Source organism: Capra hircus, chromosome 5 (assembly GCF_001704415.2).
Source record: "Capra hircus breed San Clemente chromosome 5, ASM170441v1, whole genome shotgun sequence".
Taxonomy (NCBI): domain Eukaryota; kingdom Metazoa; phylum Chordata; class Mammalia; order Artiodactyla; family Bovidae; genus Capra; species Capra hircus.
Genome location: NC_030812.1, coordinates 19,089,383 through 19,106,116, shown reverse-complemented (window position 1 = coordinate 19,106,116; position 16,734 = coordinate 19,089,383). Strand labels below are relative to the sequence as shown.

The following is a 16,734-nucleotide window of genomic DNA, read 5'->3' as shown; positions in this document are numbered from 1 at the left end:
AGTTCACTTAGACTCACGTCCATCGAGTCCATGATGCCATTCAGCCATCTCATCCTCGGTCGTCCCCTTCTCCTTCTGCCTCCAATCCCTCCCAGCATCAGAGTCTTTTCCAATGAATCAACTCTTCGCATGAGGTGGCCAAAGTCCTGGAGTTTCAGCTTTAGCATCATTCCTTCCAAAGAAATCCCAGGGCTGATCTTCAGAATGGACTGGTTGGAGCTCCTTGCAGTCCAAGGGACTCTCAAGAGTCTTCTCCAACACCACAGTTCAAAAGCATCAATTCTTCGGTGCTCAGCCTTCTTCACAGTCCAACTCTCACATCTATACATGACCACCGGAAAAACCATAGCCTTGAAGTTAATTAAAAAGATTTCGTCAATAATTGTTTTTTTGGTTTCTGATTTCATAATGGCCATTTGAAGTTACCTTAATCACCACATTGCATAGCAAATTCTATATGATATTGAGCAGTAAGGAAAACTTCCTTTAACTTTAACCAAATATTTATATAAAGATATTGTGTGGTAGTCTGGCCACGATTCATAGTTGAAAACTACAAGTGATCAATTTACGACTTGGAGTCTGAGATTGAGTTTTTATTTCAACCTTCTATTAAGGTTGAAACATTGTGTCATTAATTAATGGTTAATAAAACTGACCTCCTCTACCAATTTTGTATTTCAGTTCTAGCTGTGGTATATGTATTGTTTTGTACCTCTGAAAATGTTCTTTAGAGATTATCAATAATAATATCTAACACATGCAACATTATTCTAATTGCCTTACATAAACTGTCATTCAGTCTTCCTAAAAACTATAAAGGAAGCACCATTTGTATTCCATGAGAAATTGAGGTCCATGTAAGTTAAACCTTAGAGCTAGCAAGCAGCAACATGAGAATTGCAACCAGTCACTCTGGTTCCATTCTGTACCTTTAACTATTTTCATACAGTGCTTCAATAGAATCGAGATTTAATTTCATCCTGTTAACAAATACTGGACATCATAGTAGCTTTAGATTATGCAACAGTGGACAGGATGGACATGTTTCTTGCTCTTCAGAATTTTTTAGCTCATGAACGCCTCACTGTCCAGAACCTCGGCATGGGATGGAATCTGTGAGGGCACCTGTATTAATCCTCCATCATGCATGAATCCCTTGTTCGATGATGGAAAACAGCCTCTCATGAGGCAGCTGATTCCCATTTCAAGGCAACTCTAGTTATTGAAGCGTTATTTCCTTTAATAAAAATGGAGAGCTAGAAGGTGCTGTTAATATTCACGGAGATTAGCTTGCAAAGAACTTAACTGTAAGTGTCACTGTCTCAGCATATTTTCTTTGTGGAGAAGACTGTAAACTTTTACTTAGTGAGACTTTCCTGCTTCACTTAATGAATGTGGCAGCAACTTGTAGCACGATACAGTAAAATATTGTTATAGCAAGAATTTCCCAGCTCGTAGAAGCTCAAGGATTTCTCTATGAGAGACGCTGATCGTTTCCATATGATTTCATCTTTTGGAGAAGTTCTTGTTTCAGATGGCAAAAGCAGACTGAATTTTTCATTGGTAAACAATTTCACATCTACACTAGGTGGCAGTAGATAAAAGAAAATAAGGTGTCTGCGAGCACTTCCTGGACAGCTAGCTCACCGTTGAAAGGAAAGCAGGTCGGCCTCAGGTTTCTTATCTTTGCCTCAACTCTGGACCCAGAGCTGACGGGAAGGAGGCTGTGCGTTCTGCTCTGTGCAATGGCCAGAAAAAACCTAGGCAAATAGATGGTCTTGTATGGTTCTGATTCTTTCTTTATTGCAGTATAGGGATTGTTGGGTGTGTACCCCTCTGCCTGTAACACAAGTGGCTGGATAAATGTAAACACTTCACAGTGTTTCCAAAGCTTCAGCTGTACTGATCAGACATGATACTGCTTTTGAAATCATTCCAGTCCTCTTAACCACAGGTTCAGCCCCTATTCCCACAGCCCTGACTGCTGCAGTGTTCTCACTGTTATATCCCTACTTTATTCTGGATACTGTACGTGTTCCCGCCACCATAATCTTTCTAACGTGCATTTTAGCCTCCAGTTCTTCTGTGCCTCCCCAGAAGCCTTCACCCCACACAGTCTGACCCTTGCCACCCTCTCTGGTGGCCACCTTGTGCAACAGTTTGTGTCAGCATTCTGCCTCTATGCTCGGGGAGGCTCATAACCGCATCTCCGGCCCTCTCTCTCTGCTTTTGTTTTCGTAACTTCTCTAAAGAAGTCATCTTAAGCTCTCTCTGCCCCATGGGAAGCCTTTCTCAGTCAACAGTCCCTTCCTGAGGTTCGCCAGTACACTCACTGTTGGTAGCTTTTGATACCAAGTTCTGCTGTCTTTAGGGGGCTTCCCTTGTAGCTCAGCTGGTAAAGAATCTGGCCTGGAGAATTCCATGGACTGTGTAGTCCATGGGGTTGCAAAGAGTCAGACATGACTGAGTGACTTTCACTTCACTTCACTTCTGCTATCTTTGTTGCCCTTTGTTTACTTCTTTATATTCATAGTTTAGTGTAAATAATTAGTGACCTTGTGGTTTCTTTCCTTTTTTTTTTCCAAATTCTGAAATTATCTTCCTCCAAAGTAGTCACCACTCTATTATTCCCTTGCTTTTCTTTTAACTTTTACTATATATGTTTGAATCAATAATTAGATATTATTTCATTTTGGATAGTTCTAAACTTTATATAATGGAATCATACTATGTATATTTTTATATAACCTGCTTTTTTATTTCACATTAAAATCCTGAGATTTGTTTGTATGGATTCTGAATTCATGCTTTCACATGCTGTCATGCATAGTTGTATTTCATTCATTTTCACTGCTGTGTAGGATTCCAATGAATTTAAGACAGTAATTCCCATGATTATGTATCTGTTCTACTGTTGATAAACATTTGGGGATTTCTGATTGTGGTTTGTTTCTTGAATTTATTTATTGTATTGACAGTTGATTTACAATGTAGTGTTAGTTTCTCCAAGATTGTGGTTCTTGTTTTTGCCATTACAAAAAATGTTCTATAAACAGGGTCAGCACATCACTGAGCTTTCTAGCTTTTGTAATCTGATAGGTATTAAGTGGGATTTTGCTTTACTCTTTCCTTTTCTAATTACTACTAATGTTTCTGAAAATCTCCTCATAGTCTAGATAACTGTTAGGCTTCCTGTGATGTTTTCTTAGGACTTCTGTTCTTTTCACATTGATTTGTAGGTTTTTCCTATATATTTTCTTTTTTCTCCTTTTTTTTCCCCTATATATTTTAGATAGTTGTCCTTTTCCAGTTCCAAACATAACATCTCCTCCTGTTCATTATCTGATTGATAACCTTATGGTATCCACTGTGAAACAGAAATGCTTAATATTGGTGTGAACAAGATGGACCCGTTTTTTATTTTTTCAGCCTTATGGCTTTAGTTTTGCTGCTTTAGTTTAAGATATCCTTCTCTACCCCACGTCAGAAAGATATTTTTACACATTTACTCCTATTAACTTTGTAGTTTTAACATACCATTTAGGTTTATAAATTATCTGCTGTCCATCTTTTATGTAGTGTTAGGGATCTATTTAGTGAGCCTGCTTCTCAGGTACAAGTCATCCTTCCTCTACCGATTTGTGGCACCATTTTTATTTTGTATTTGTTTTCCATTTATACAGGGCTTTGCTTCTGAGCTGTTTATGGTATAACTTTCAATGAACTTCTCTAATATCTTTACATGAGTTTTATTTTTCCATAAAGGTCTTATGCATCTTGGTTTTTCTCTGATGTATTTTTAAATTTTTATAGTGTTATAAATTATGATTTTTAAAAATTTGCATTTTCTGTGTACTAAAGTGCAGACATGTCATTGATTTTATATATCAATTTTGGATCTAGTAAACTCTTGTTAGTTTTAATGATTTAGTGGTAGATTCTTTCGTGATTTCTTTGTAGATAATTATATATGAATAACGAATTTTATTTCTTCTGTTCCAATTCCTACATCTTAATGCTTTTATTTCCTTTTCTTGTCTTACTGAACTGGCTAGGATTTTTTTCTGCATCTTTTAAGGTGGGTCATTTATTTTATTTTTAATAGCCCTTCCTAGGTGAATCCCATTGATTTTCAAATGTAAAAGCAACTTTTTATTCCTGGGATAAATTCAACTTGGTCACAATGATCTTTTCTTATATACTGATAGATTTGATAGGCTAATATTTTAAAATTTTCTATCCATGCTAATATACAAATATATTTTAGAATATATTAGGAAATACCCTCTAGATTGTTACAAATGGCATCCAATTTCTTATGGTATAAAAATCTAATATTAGCCTTTTTAATGTACATATGCAGATTAATCCAAAGCTTGATGTAATCGATTTGCAGACCTCCACTCCCCCTGTTGTGGACATCCTTTCTTTTGATTCTACCACAGTAAGTTTCCTTTGGCATTTAAGTGGTATTTAATTGTTTGGCATAATCCATTTTCCTTAAAAAGTATGTGGGAGAAAAGATTATAAAATTGACTAAGTAGCCTAACAGTTTAGAAAAAAACCTTATATGAAAAGTCAACTTATAATGTGTCTAAATTGCCACCAGGGGGAGCAGTACCAGTTTCCAGAAAAGTAGTTTGACGACCCTGAGGGCAGGAGAATCCATGCTGTCTCCTCTCCTGTTAAGGTAGTCCATGTGACATTTCACATGCTGTTAGAGAACAGATTTCCTTTTTTGCTAATTGCCTTTCAGAGGTGCTAAACTTACTTCTCTTCTCCTTAGAAGCTGTAAGAAAAGTAGTCCTTTTCCTTTGTTCATCTCTCTTGATGGATAATCCAAAAATTAAGGTGTATTTGCATACATACAATTTATCAGTGTATCTGAAGTCTTAAAAAATTGAGAGTTTTAGCCTTTCAATTTGAGTGTGCTTAATCTTTGCAAGGCAGATCATTTCTGCCATCAATTCTATTAGAGCAAAACTAGTCCTAAAAACAAATGGGAGGAATGCCATGGTCTTTGGCAACACTACTGAAATAGTATCAGTATAGTTAAATATTTGGGGTATATTATTCATATGTGGCCAAAAAAAAAAAAAAAAGCAAGAAAAACCCTTGACATTACAACATTATAAACTTTCCAGTAGATCTCAAGAATTGTATTTATTGTAGAGGAATTCTGCAGAGAACTAGTCTATCCTGAGTCTATCCTGTGTCAGAAAGAAGTCTGCTTATTAAAGGGTCTTTTAAGGGTGAATTCCATGCAGAAAGACTGCCAGATCAGTCATAAGAAGTTCCAGAGACAGGAAATCAGCTGGAGGGTCAACCTAGGGGCTGGTTGTCAAAGAGAATCCCAAGAATTGTTGGTAAGTTTCCTGGTAGTGCTAGTGGTAAAGAACCCACCTGTCAGTGCAGGACACATAAGAGATGTGGGTTCAGTCCCTGGGTTGGGAAGATCCCCCGGAGGAGGAAATGACAGCCCACTCCAGTACTCTTGCCTGGAGAATTCCATGGACAGAGGAGCTTGAATGGGCTCTATAGGATCTATAGGGTCACAAAGAGTGGGACACGACTGAAGTGACTTAGCACACGTGCACTTAGGACCTCAATCAGGTTTGTGGTCTTATCTCTTACAATGTTTATGTTTATAAAATAAACCTGTGAGCATTCCTGCATTAAGTTATTTATGAGATTAAAAATTAACTAGACATCAAATTCTTGCCACAGTGCTTAGCTTATGGTAGGTACTCAATACATTTATGTTCAATGAATTACTCAAAAGGCCTGCTGTTGAAATTTATAAATTCTGATGAGTTGAGTTTTTGCCCCAGTAGTAAGAAGAGCAAAAGATAGGTGGCTTTTGAGATGTGCTGCCTTCTTGTGAGGTAGTTGGTAGACTAAAATTGGATATTTCTGTCCTAGAAGATACAAGTGGAGAAGGCAATGACAACCCACTCCAGTACTCTTGCCTGGAAAATCCCAGGGACGGGGGAGCCTGGTGGGCTGCCGTCGCTGGGGTCACACAGAGTCGGACATGACTGAAGCGACTTAGCAGCAGTAGCAGCAGCAGAAGATACAAGAGATCATCAAAAGTCTTTGGTCTGAACTTTGAGACTCACTCTCCTTGCCTGTACCCTTCAAACTTTGCAAAGCCTCATGACCTGAGGAATCCTGGTGTTCTCGATAGTATGCTATGGAGGTGCGCATAAATGCCAGCTAGCAAGTGATAGCAGGCTGGCTGTCCCTGGATGGTGTTGCAGAAGCATCAAAGTCAGGTGTCTACATTATAACTCAGGAATGCCAGGGCTTCCCTGGTGGCTCAGATGGGTAAAGAATCTGCCTGTGTTGCAGACCTGGGTTTGATCCCTGGATCAGGAAGATGCCCCAGAGAAGACAATGGCTACCCACTCCAGTATTCTTGCCTGGAGAATACCATGGACAGAGGAGCCCAGTGGGCTACAGTCCATGGGATCACAAAGAGTCAGACATGGCTGAGCAACTGACTGAGGAATACAGAGTAGGTAGGATCTCAAGAAGACAATTCTTTTTTTTTTTTTTTTCCAAATTGAAGTGTAGTTGATTTATGATGTTGTGTTAATTTCTGCTGTACAGCAAAGTGATTCAGTTATACACATATATACATTTTAAAAATATTCTTTTCCATCATGGTTTATCACAGGGAGGATAGTTTCTGTTTTACACAGAAACCTGTGTTTTTATCTTTTTATTTTATCCACCTTATACACAATAGTTTGTATCTGCTAACCCCAACCTCCCAATCCATCTCCTTGCCTTGGCCATCACAAGTCTTGTTCTCTATAGGCAAGATAATTTTTATAATAAACATGTAGTGGTGTTTGCAGTTGTGTTACAGAACAGTATAAATAAGACTGAAGAGTGCACTTGTTTCCTGCATAAGGGATAATGTTAGATTGAATCATATGATGTTGCCATTTGTAGGCAACAGCAATCTAATATCTGTGATTTCCCATGGGTCAGCCCAACATACAAGTCTTAAAAGGAAGATTCCACTGTTACTTTGAGTTGTGTGCGCGATGCTTTGTAAAAATAAAATAAACAAGAAAACAGAAAACAAAAACTCACTTGTTATAAACTGGATTGGAATTAAGCTAATGAGATCCTACCTAAAATCTGGAAGATAGCTGCTGGTCTCCCAGCAAGACAAAGAATCCTGATTTTATTTCTCTTACTAACATTTTCTGAAGACACAGATGCTCATGAAGCATTCAGATTTTTATACAGAGTATCTTTAAAGAGCTTTCCTTTAAATTTTCAGTGTATCTTTCTTGTAGCTTATTGATAGATAAGAGGTAGAAAACTAAAGTGAAATCACTGTAATTGTTTGCCTTTCCATTAATTTCGTGGTATGTGTTAGTCGCTCAGTTGTATCCAACTCTATGGGATCCCATGAACTCGATACAATCCCATGGACTGTAGCCCACCAGGCTCTTCTGTCCGTGGAATTCTCCAGGCAAGAATACTGGAGTGGGTTGCCATTCCCTTCTCCAGGGGATCTTCCCAACACAGGGACTGAACCTGGGTCTTCTGCATTGCAGGCAGATTCTTTACCATCTGAGTTACCAGGGAAGCCTACTAAGTTCGTGGTAAATATTTCTTAATCTGTCATCTCCTCTACGTATTGGCTGCTTTTCTTTTGCTTCTGCACAACAAGCTTAATTGTAAAGGATATTTGTTTCTATTCTGGCATAAAGCACTAGTGTGGTGTGAACTTTGCATGTGATTATAATTTAAAAACCCAGAGAAATGTTGGAAGCAAAAAAAAGCAGTATTTAAAGGTGGGTTTTGTTATTGTGGTTACTATTTATTTTGGAGATTTGTTTAGTTTTTGCAGACTGGAAGAACATTTCTTTAGAAATTCATTTTCATCAAGATGAGATATAAAAAGATTACTGTTTAAAACTTAGTTTGTGAAATTTATTAATAGGATAAAAGCAGACTTTTTATGATATAAGAAATAATTGGCTCTGTTCCTGTTTTGACTTGATTTAATATTACATTCAGGCAGATTTCTAGATCTTCGTGTGTTGATATCTGTGCTCTGATGCCTTCTTGCAACAGAGAAGAAATTATGGGATACAGTGTAACAGCTGGTATCTTTGTGGCTTGCACTTGTGTCTCTAATGCCAGGCAGGAAATTTGATACAATATTTCAGGATCAAAATAAGCTGTTCCCAATCTGCATTTTTAAAGCTTTGTTGATTAAAAAAAAATGTTTCTGTAAAGGCTGTCACATAGACATAGTTTAAAAATGATCTCAAACTTCTGAATCTTAATCTAATTACATTGTCACTTGTTAAATACTGATCTTCTGAAGATTATTTAGTTCAAGATTCTCATTGTGTATTTTAATGTTTTCATTTATTCTTTTAGAAATAGACCAAGATTTTGTCATCAAAATTGTACAGAGCCATTTAACATTAGATTGACATGTGGTGTGGCTACATCCTCAGCCCCTCTCCTCACTAGCAAGCAAGACAGGGATTTCTCTTTTGTTGTTGTCCAGTCACTCAGTTAGGTCCAACTCTGTGACCCCTTGGACTGCAGCACACAAGGCTTCCCTGTCCTTCACCATCTCCTGGAGTTTGCTCAAACTTACGTGCACTGAGTTGGTGATGCCATCCATACCTCTCATCCTGTCACCCCCTTCTCCTCTTGCCTTCAATCTTTCCTAGCATCAGGGTCTTTTCCAATGAGTCAGCTCTTCGCATCAGGTGGCCAAAGTATTGGAGCTTCAGCATCAGTCCTTGCAATGAATATTCAGAGTTGATTTCCTTTAAGATTGACTGGTTTGATCTCCTTGCTGTCCAAGGGACTCTGAATAATCTTTTCTGGCACCACAGTTTGAAAGCATCAGTTCTTTGATGCTCAGCCTTCTTTATGGTCCAGATCTCACATCCATACATGACTACTGGAAAAACCATAGCTTTGACTATATGGACTTTTCTGCCAAAGTGATGTCTCACTTAAAAAAAAAAAAAAAAAAAGAACTACATTTTTATTTTACTTTATTTATTTGGCTGTGAAATGCAACATACGGGATTCTAGTTCTCTAATCAAGGATTGAACTCACACCCCCTGCATTAGAAGCTCAAAGTCCCAGCCACTGACCTGCCAGGGAAGCCCAATGTCTCTGGTTTTTAATATGCTGTTTAGGTTTGTCATAGCTTTTCTTTCAAGGAGCAATTGTCTACATAAAGTGGCATTTCTTAAAAATACTAAGCAAAATTTACTTCAAATACTAAGATTACTAAAATTGTTATTTTTAGATAAACTACATTCCTAGGTTTTGATGTATTTTATTATTATTTTTCCAGCAAATGACCACAATAGAATTGTCAGTCTTGCTCATGTTCCATTGATTGACCATCAAAATAATGGACTCTTCTCAGAGAACTGCATTTCTCCTTTTTACTCTGGGAACTGTACAGAGTATGACTGTAATATATATGTCTTTCTTTAGAATTAGGGACAGTTTCCAGGTTAAATTTATTTAAATAACTGAGAACTGACAATTGCATTACAGGAGAAAATCAAAGTCTACAGTCTTTTTTTTGCTCCATCAGTCAAAATATTTAAAGCCAAACTGCATGGAGGCATCACATGATATCCTGAAGACAGGATGTCAAGGTTTCTGCCTGACCTCAAGAAACTTATAACCTAGGTAGAGAGAAAACACAGTGTAAGTGTCAGTTTCAAAATACTAGATGCCAAGAGTGCATGCTAGGTTGCTTTAGTTGTGTCCAGCTCTTTATGACCTATGGACTGTAGCCCACTAGGCTCCTCTCTCCTTGGTATTCTTCAAGCAAGAATACTGGATTGGGTTGCCATGCCCTCCTCCAGAGGATCTTCCCGACCCAGGGACTGAACCCACGTCTCTTCCATCTCCTACATTGTCAGGCAGGTTCTTTACCAGTAGTGCCACCTGGGAAGTCCAGATGCCAAGGGTATATGATTGTCAAATGAAAAGATTATTAACAGAAGGATTCAGGAAAAGGTCATGAATGGGCTAGAGGAAAGAAGATGTCTCTTAAAGAAAAAAAAAAAACCTTTGACCAGGTCTTGACCTGAGTGGAGATGGGTAGAATTTTGATAGGGACATTCCAGGTGGGGAGAGCAAGGTATAAGTAGGTGCTTCAGAAGTGACTGAAAATGTGATACGTACCACGGTAAGGCAAGGGCGTCCGTCTCATCTGGAGTCTCTGACATTGCCTAACTCATGGGCTGGCAGATGTGGGAGAATGCCAAGAGCATCCCTGCCCGCACAGAGTTTTAGCTCTCAATCCACACTTCCTGAGTAACAAAAGGTGCCTGTACCAGGGAAGCCTGCATTATATTCTAGAGGGGGAGAAAAGCAATTCACAGATTTAAAAAATAGACCATGTAGTATAGTAGACAGAAACAGTGCAAAGGTGTAGATAGCCCTGAACTCACGGAGGAAGAGGGGTGCGTTTAGATAGTGTGCTCAGGACAGGAGTCATGGGAAAGGTGAGGTTTGTGGAAGGAACTGAGGGAATGAAGTGAACAGATCAGAAGCATATGTGGGGAGGCACTCCAGGCCAGTGGGCGCAGTGATAGAAGGCCAGACTGAGAGTAAGGAGGATCCACTACCCGGGGGTGGGCTTCCTTCAGAGAAAGAGGCATGACTGACAGGTATGTAACAGCTTCACTCTGGCCAGTATGCTGAGAATCAGCTGGCGAAGGTGGTGGTGGTGGTGTTTAGTAGCTCAGTCGGGTCCAACTCTTTGCGACCCCATGGACTGCAGCACACCAGCCTTCCCTGTCTCCTGGAGTTTGCTTAAACTCATGTCCATTGAGTCGGTGATGCCATCCAGCCATCTCATCCTCTGTCTCCCCCTTCTCCTCTTTGCCCTCAATCTTTCCCAGCATTACGGTCTTTTTCAGTGAGTCAGCTCTTCACATCAGGTGGCCAAGGAAAAGGAAGTGGAGGAAAGCAAAGAGACCAGTTTGGAAGCTTATGAAATCATCAGACAGGAGGCAGTAGTTGCTTGATCCAGAGTGCAGAGGAGGTGGTTTTAAGTGATCTGATTCTGAATGTATTGATATTTTGAAGGCAGAGCCAAGAGGATTTCCTGACAGATTGGATGTCAGCTGTGGGATTCCCTATCTCCTGTCTCCAGGGATAGTAAGGTGCAGCCCTGAGTAATCTCCGGGTGGCCGAGATTATCTCCCGGTTCAGCATCATTTTACCAGCAGAGTTGCTGAGAGAAAAAAGACCTTTGATTTTCCTATCTTCTTTTCTGGGATCAAGAAAGTGGTCAGCTGAATCAAAGCAAGAGATACTGTACTGTTTCTCTGACTTGGAGGACAATGGTGAAACATTCTCTTCCTTCCAAGGTGTCCTTTAGATTTGCATTTTTTAGCAAAGTTCATTGATTTCCCTTTCTGGAAAGATGGTCACATCAGCCTACTTTTATTTATTTATTTTTTTAAAATATTTATTTATCTGGCTGCAGAGAGTCTTAGTTGTGGCACGTGGGAACTAGTTCCCTGACCAGGGATCAAACCCAGCCCCCCTGTATCTTGAGCACAGAGTTTTAGCCACTGGACCAACAGGGAATTCCCCAGCCTACTTTTAGGAGGAAAAAAAGTTAATCCAATTTCATGGAGGTTGTCATATGGTACATGCTATCTGAAAAATACTGATGTATTGATAAAATGAAAGGACAGACAAAGAGTAAACTTGCCAATGCAGAGAGGATATCTCCATGGATGTTGTGGCAACAGTTCATCCTGGTTACCAGACAACATTGCATAACTAGTTCAGAGTTATTCCAGTTCCTAACTGCTTATGTAAGCAAAGATTTGGAAAGACTTATTTGAAAGAATAGTGTATGCAAACCTAAAAGTCTCAAAACTAAAATTTGTAATTTGGAAAATGTAAATTGGCAATATGCAACGTTTTGTCCCCAAATACCCCATTTACCTTTCCAGGAAAACCAGTAAAAATCATGTTGCACAAAGCTTCTGCTTACACTGCTTTTCTGTATGATAACATTCCTGGCTTATCATATTTAATAGCTTCTAAAGTTGGGGGTAGATGAAGTTCTTTTTTAAGTGTTTAAACTTTGCAATAGTTTGTAAGGTAGCGTTTGACTTGTTAGTTTAGTGCATATGATTTCCAAAACTAGATAAATTGGTATATTTCTTGTTGGTACTTACTAAGCTTTAGGAAAAGGCATTTTTATGGGATCTTTAGGCACTGGTTCGGTGGCCCTCAATATTTTTCTCCTGCCCCCACTCTTAAGTGTTTGAAAGAAAATGAACATAAGCATTTGTAAAACCCAGCTCTGGACTTGACACAGAGGTGGTTTCCACAATTTAGCCTCATGTTATTAAGACATTTAGTCTTAATTTCAAATGATAGTGAATATGTCAAGTGAGATACAGTAATACTTTTTTTTAAAATTCAGTGTCTCAAAAAGTTGTGTAACTATTAGATATTAGGAGTAAAACTTGAATTCTTATCAGAGTTGAGAAGTAATTTTAAAACCTCACTCTTTGAAACTAAAAGAAATAAAGTAATTAAATTGTCAAAGCATTAAAAAAAAGTCACACATGGTAACTAACAGAAGTAAATAAGAAAAAATACAGTTCCATAAATCTCTTACCCTTTAGAATAGAAAACTTTTTTCTTTTTTTTCAGATACAAGTTATTTTAGAGAAAACATTAGAGAGAATGAGACTGTTTTCAAATTAGTTTTCCTTGCTTGGGTACATCATGACCCATATGTTATAAGAACTACCAACAGTTGTAAATGAGATAACTGACCTTTAAAAAAAATTGTGTTTGGGGATTATGGAAAAAAGCAACCAACTCAAACTTTTTAGTCTGTTAAAGGAACGTGGCTTTTTTAAAAAGCTGATTTACTAAGTACCACTGTAAAGAGAGAATAATAGTGTGGGTCAGAGGCTTTCTTTTTTTTCTCCAAATAAAATGTACTTTTTGATCAAAATCATAATAATAATAAGTCCCTAAGTGTTTAACTTAGCTGTCTGTTAAGGATTTACTAATTTGAGCTTCACTCCCTTCAAGTTTCAAGGTCACAGAGAAAGAAAGCTTACATTGTGTTTCCTTTTACCAAAAATTTTATACTAATTAAAATTTTAGGCTTAGTCCTCGTTAAAAATTTGTGCGATAAAACTGGTCTTTATAACCTGTTGACAAAAGTGGTTTAGGACTTAAACTTTTCTATATGAAATGGAGAGACAGAGAATTTACAGAAGGATTTTATAAACCTTGCTCTTTGGGAGCCCAACAGAGTAAATACCGTTTTGAATTTCCTTTAGAAAATGAGCACATTGCTGGGAACTGGAGGTGTTAAAATTCCAGGTATCATTTCTGCCTTCCAACTTCCTGAGCTCCTGTGTTTCTAAACTGCCGCACTCGGGGCTGCCCCGGGCCTGGGAATCTAAGCCGCGTCCCCAGTTCCCACAGCTGAGACCGAGGCATGCTGAAAATGCCCGACAGCCTCAGCCCACACATCCAGTAACAACTGGTTCCTTCCTCTTCCTGGGGAAGAGCAACATCCTCTGAGAGGAGGAGAAACGCACGCTGCGGAATGCAGGAACAGCAGTGGGCTTTTCACACAGGAAACGACCGCCAAGTGCTGTCCCCTGGACGGTCGGCCCCTAACCCGCTTCCTGCTGACCCGGAGCGGGGTGCGCGCGGGGGCTGCGCGCAGGCGGGTCGGTAGCGTTGCGTGGGAAACAGGCCTCACTCTCAGCTGTCGTGTCGGACACCCGACGGCTTTTGAGTTATTCGGGGCTGCTCATTCAGTGAAGCTAACTGCTTCTGCTCCTTTCTTTATTTAGCCACCCGACAGCTAATTATTTGGTGGAGGTAGTCCCCAAGTCTGCTGAAATCGATTTTTTTCCGTTCTTTGTGCTTTATGACGTCAGGTGATGTAAACTATTAACATATTAGGACTTAAGACAGATTAAATCCCCATGGCCTGAGTGAGCTGGCAGCTGATGCCCACTGCTGGTTCTTGCCTAGTTCTGTGTCTTTCAGTCTCCTGGCTTTTCCTTTCTGAGACAGTCAGGCCTCAGTAGAAGATGGCGTTCTCTGTGCGCCGTCATACGTCCTCGAGCATGCAGAAAACTGCTTCACACCAACCAGCCCATCAGCCCCTATAACTTAAAAATTACGATTGACTTGAAATGACTTTTACAACTGAGGAATGTTCTGGTATCATTTGACTTCCTTTTTTTTTTTCCTAATTCCTACAAAGAAAAATTAAAAGAAATTTTTCTTTTAAATTAAAAGAAAAAAATTTTTTTTCCTTTAGTTGAAATAATGATAGTCACTATAAAGCCCAACTTTAATATCATATGTGCTTTTTAAACTGCTTTCCAGATAGATCACTACAGAATTTTGGTGGGTTTCAGCATTTATGGTGGCAAAACTGTTTAAAGTTTTCATGTATTTGTTTGGATTGGTTTACTGAAGCACATAAGAGTCACTTGTTTAAGTTGAAGGAGAGACGGAATGCCAGGCATTTCCTCTTCCTTTCAGAATGTCCTTTTAATGAACATTCCTCTTCCCTCCTATGAACAAACCATCTCAGCTCAGCAAGGGGCCTCTGAGTGTCTAACTTTCTAACAAACCAGCTTCTTTGCTTTGTTCCTTCATCTCCAAGTGGGGCTTGCTTCATGCATTTACTATTTCTGCTCACCTCTATGCTCCCTTTTAGCCTTTGCAGACTTCCAAACCGGTCCAGCTGGGCTCCCTATATTAAATTCTCTCTGTTAAAATAGCTGTTGTGGTTTCTGTTTTCCTCCTGGGTTCTGAATGATCATACTAGAGATCGTAAATAAATTATAAGATGTACAGAAAAAAAAAAAAAACTTAAAGGGTATTTATGTCAGCGTTACTGAAATCAACAGCAACAAAAAATGGACACAAATCAAACAAATATCCTTTAAGAGAGTATTAGTTAAATAAAAGCATATTATGTCAAGTGATAGAATATTATATATCCATACCATGTTTAACAACAACTAAATGTGTGTGTGACTCTGGATTTGATTCTGGGATGATGGAAAAAATTACTGTATAGAACATCATTATGACAGTTGACAAAAATTGAGTCTGGGCTTTCCCTCCTTGGCAGGACTTTGTAGTTACTTTTCTTTTACTTCAGGGACCCTCTGAGGTCCTCAACCTCACCCTGTAACTTATTTTAATTTTTTTGTTTGTTCTTTTGTTTTTCTTCTTTTTTTAAGGCAGAGTATTCTTTGTGGCAAGAATTGTGTGTGCCTAAGGTGTTACTGCTATTCTTTCTGGTACAGATATAATTTCCTGTGTGGAGTAGGTGAAAATGTCAGTGTCCATTAGATTTGGTTACAGTGTGAATTTTATAAAGTGAGTATCATTTTCCATTGACTTTTTTTTTTTAACTGAGCTATGTTTTCTGGGTAAATATTCTGTTCATTGGGCTGGAAATCTTATGAACAAGGCTCAAAAGCTTGCTCAAACCCGTAATATTTGGGGTTTCTTTCTAGTGGTTTGAGGCACTTGTACAGCTATGCACCTGTTTGTAGAACCCAGACTGTCTCCTCCAACCTTCCTTTCTCTCTTGCTGCTGCTATTGCTCAGATCAGAACTACCCACAGTTACAGGGATCCAGTCCCCCCAAGCTCACGGCTCCTTAGACTCAGTTCCCATCTCGTCTTGGGAGTAATTATGTCCTGTTAGTGTTAAACCTTGTCCCCATAGGTGAAATGTGAAAAGACATCTCCTAATTCACTTGGAAATTTCTTCTTTGACACTACAGGTTCAGTACAATGAATCTGTGCCCTGTTTTGCCCATTCTTTAAGGTTGATACTATGTGAAATAAATTCATGTTAAATGACATCGAGCATTAGACAAAGTACCAGAGTAAATGTTATTCTAAACTCAGAAAAATACATTTTAGGGATAATAATCGTTTAATAAAATTTCAGGATGAAAAATAATTACTCATTTTAAGCATTCTTTTAAGATAAAGTGAAGACAGTTGTGTGCTTTAGAAAATCAGTTGGAACTTTGAAGAATTTGACTAAGAAATTCAGTCTTCCAGATTTGTACTTTTAGAAAATTCTGTGTACTCTCTATAAAATTCAGTACACAATAAAATTACAGAAAAAATTCAAGTTGTTAAAACTATTTAAAAACTTCATTCTTTTTCAAGAAACAGTTTATATATATTCTGTGATTTATAAATGCCATAAGGCTATAGCTGTTTTACATTTTGGCCACTCATTTATCATAGAGTCACACCATCTTCCTCCCACCTCCGGGAAAACAGCTTCTGTCTGACATACAATTAAATGACATGAAAAAATTTTAAGCAAATATGATGTTTTTTAAAAATCACCATTTTAAAAATTGAGTATACTTATAGGTTCATCAAACATAATTGGAAAAGAAAAATTCTATTTAAAGATAAATTATCTCTTCCCTGAAGTATACTTGAAACATTTTATTTAAAGAGCAACAGTCTTTCCCAAGATATTACATGATTAATATTTTAATCAAGCATTAAGGTCTTATTATTTCTGTTACTATGTGCAATGACTATTTTTATGTACTTATTAGTTGAGAGAAATGAAATTCCTGGGATTTATCTCAAACTATGTTTTATTTGTTTATTTTTAGTTTTGCTTTGGCACTTTTTCCAGGCAGT

At 38.3% G+C, this 16,734-nt stretch overlaps 1 protein-coding gene across 2 annotated transcripts in view; it reads left to right on the top strand.

The window, feature by feature from the left end:
* POC1B (POC1 centriolar protein B) overlaps window positions 1-16,734 on the top strand; it is a 107,763-nt gene that overhangs the window by 66,382 nt on the left and 24,647 nt on the right. The window contains exon 10 of one of the 2 annotated variants that reach the window (XM_018047611.1): window positions 4,367-4,447. The exons of the other annotated variant lie outside the window; for it this stretch is intronic. Coding sequence (XP_017903100.1) covers window positions 4,367-4,447 — 81 coding nt within the window. The remainder of the gene's footprint in view (window positions 1-4,366; window positions 4,448-16,734) is intronic. 2 annotated transcript variants of the gene reach the window in all.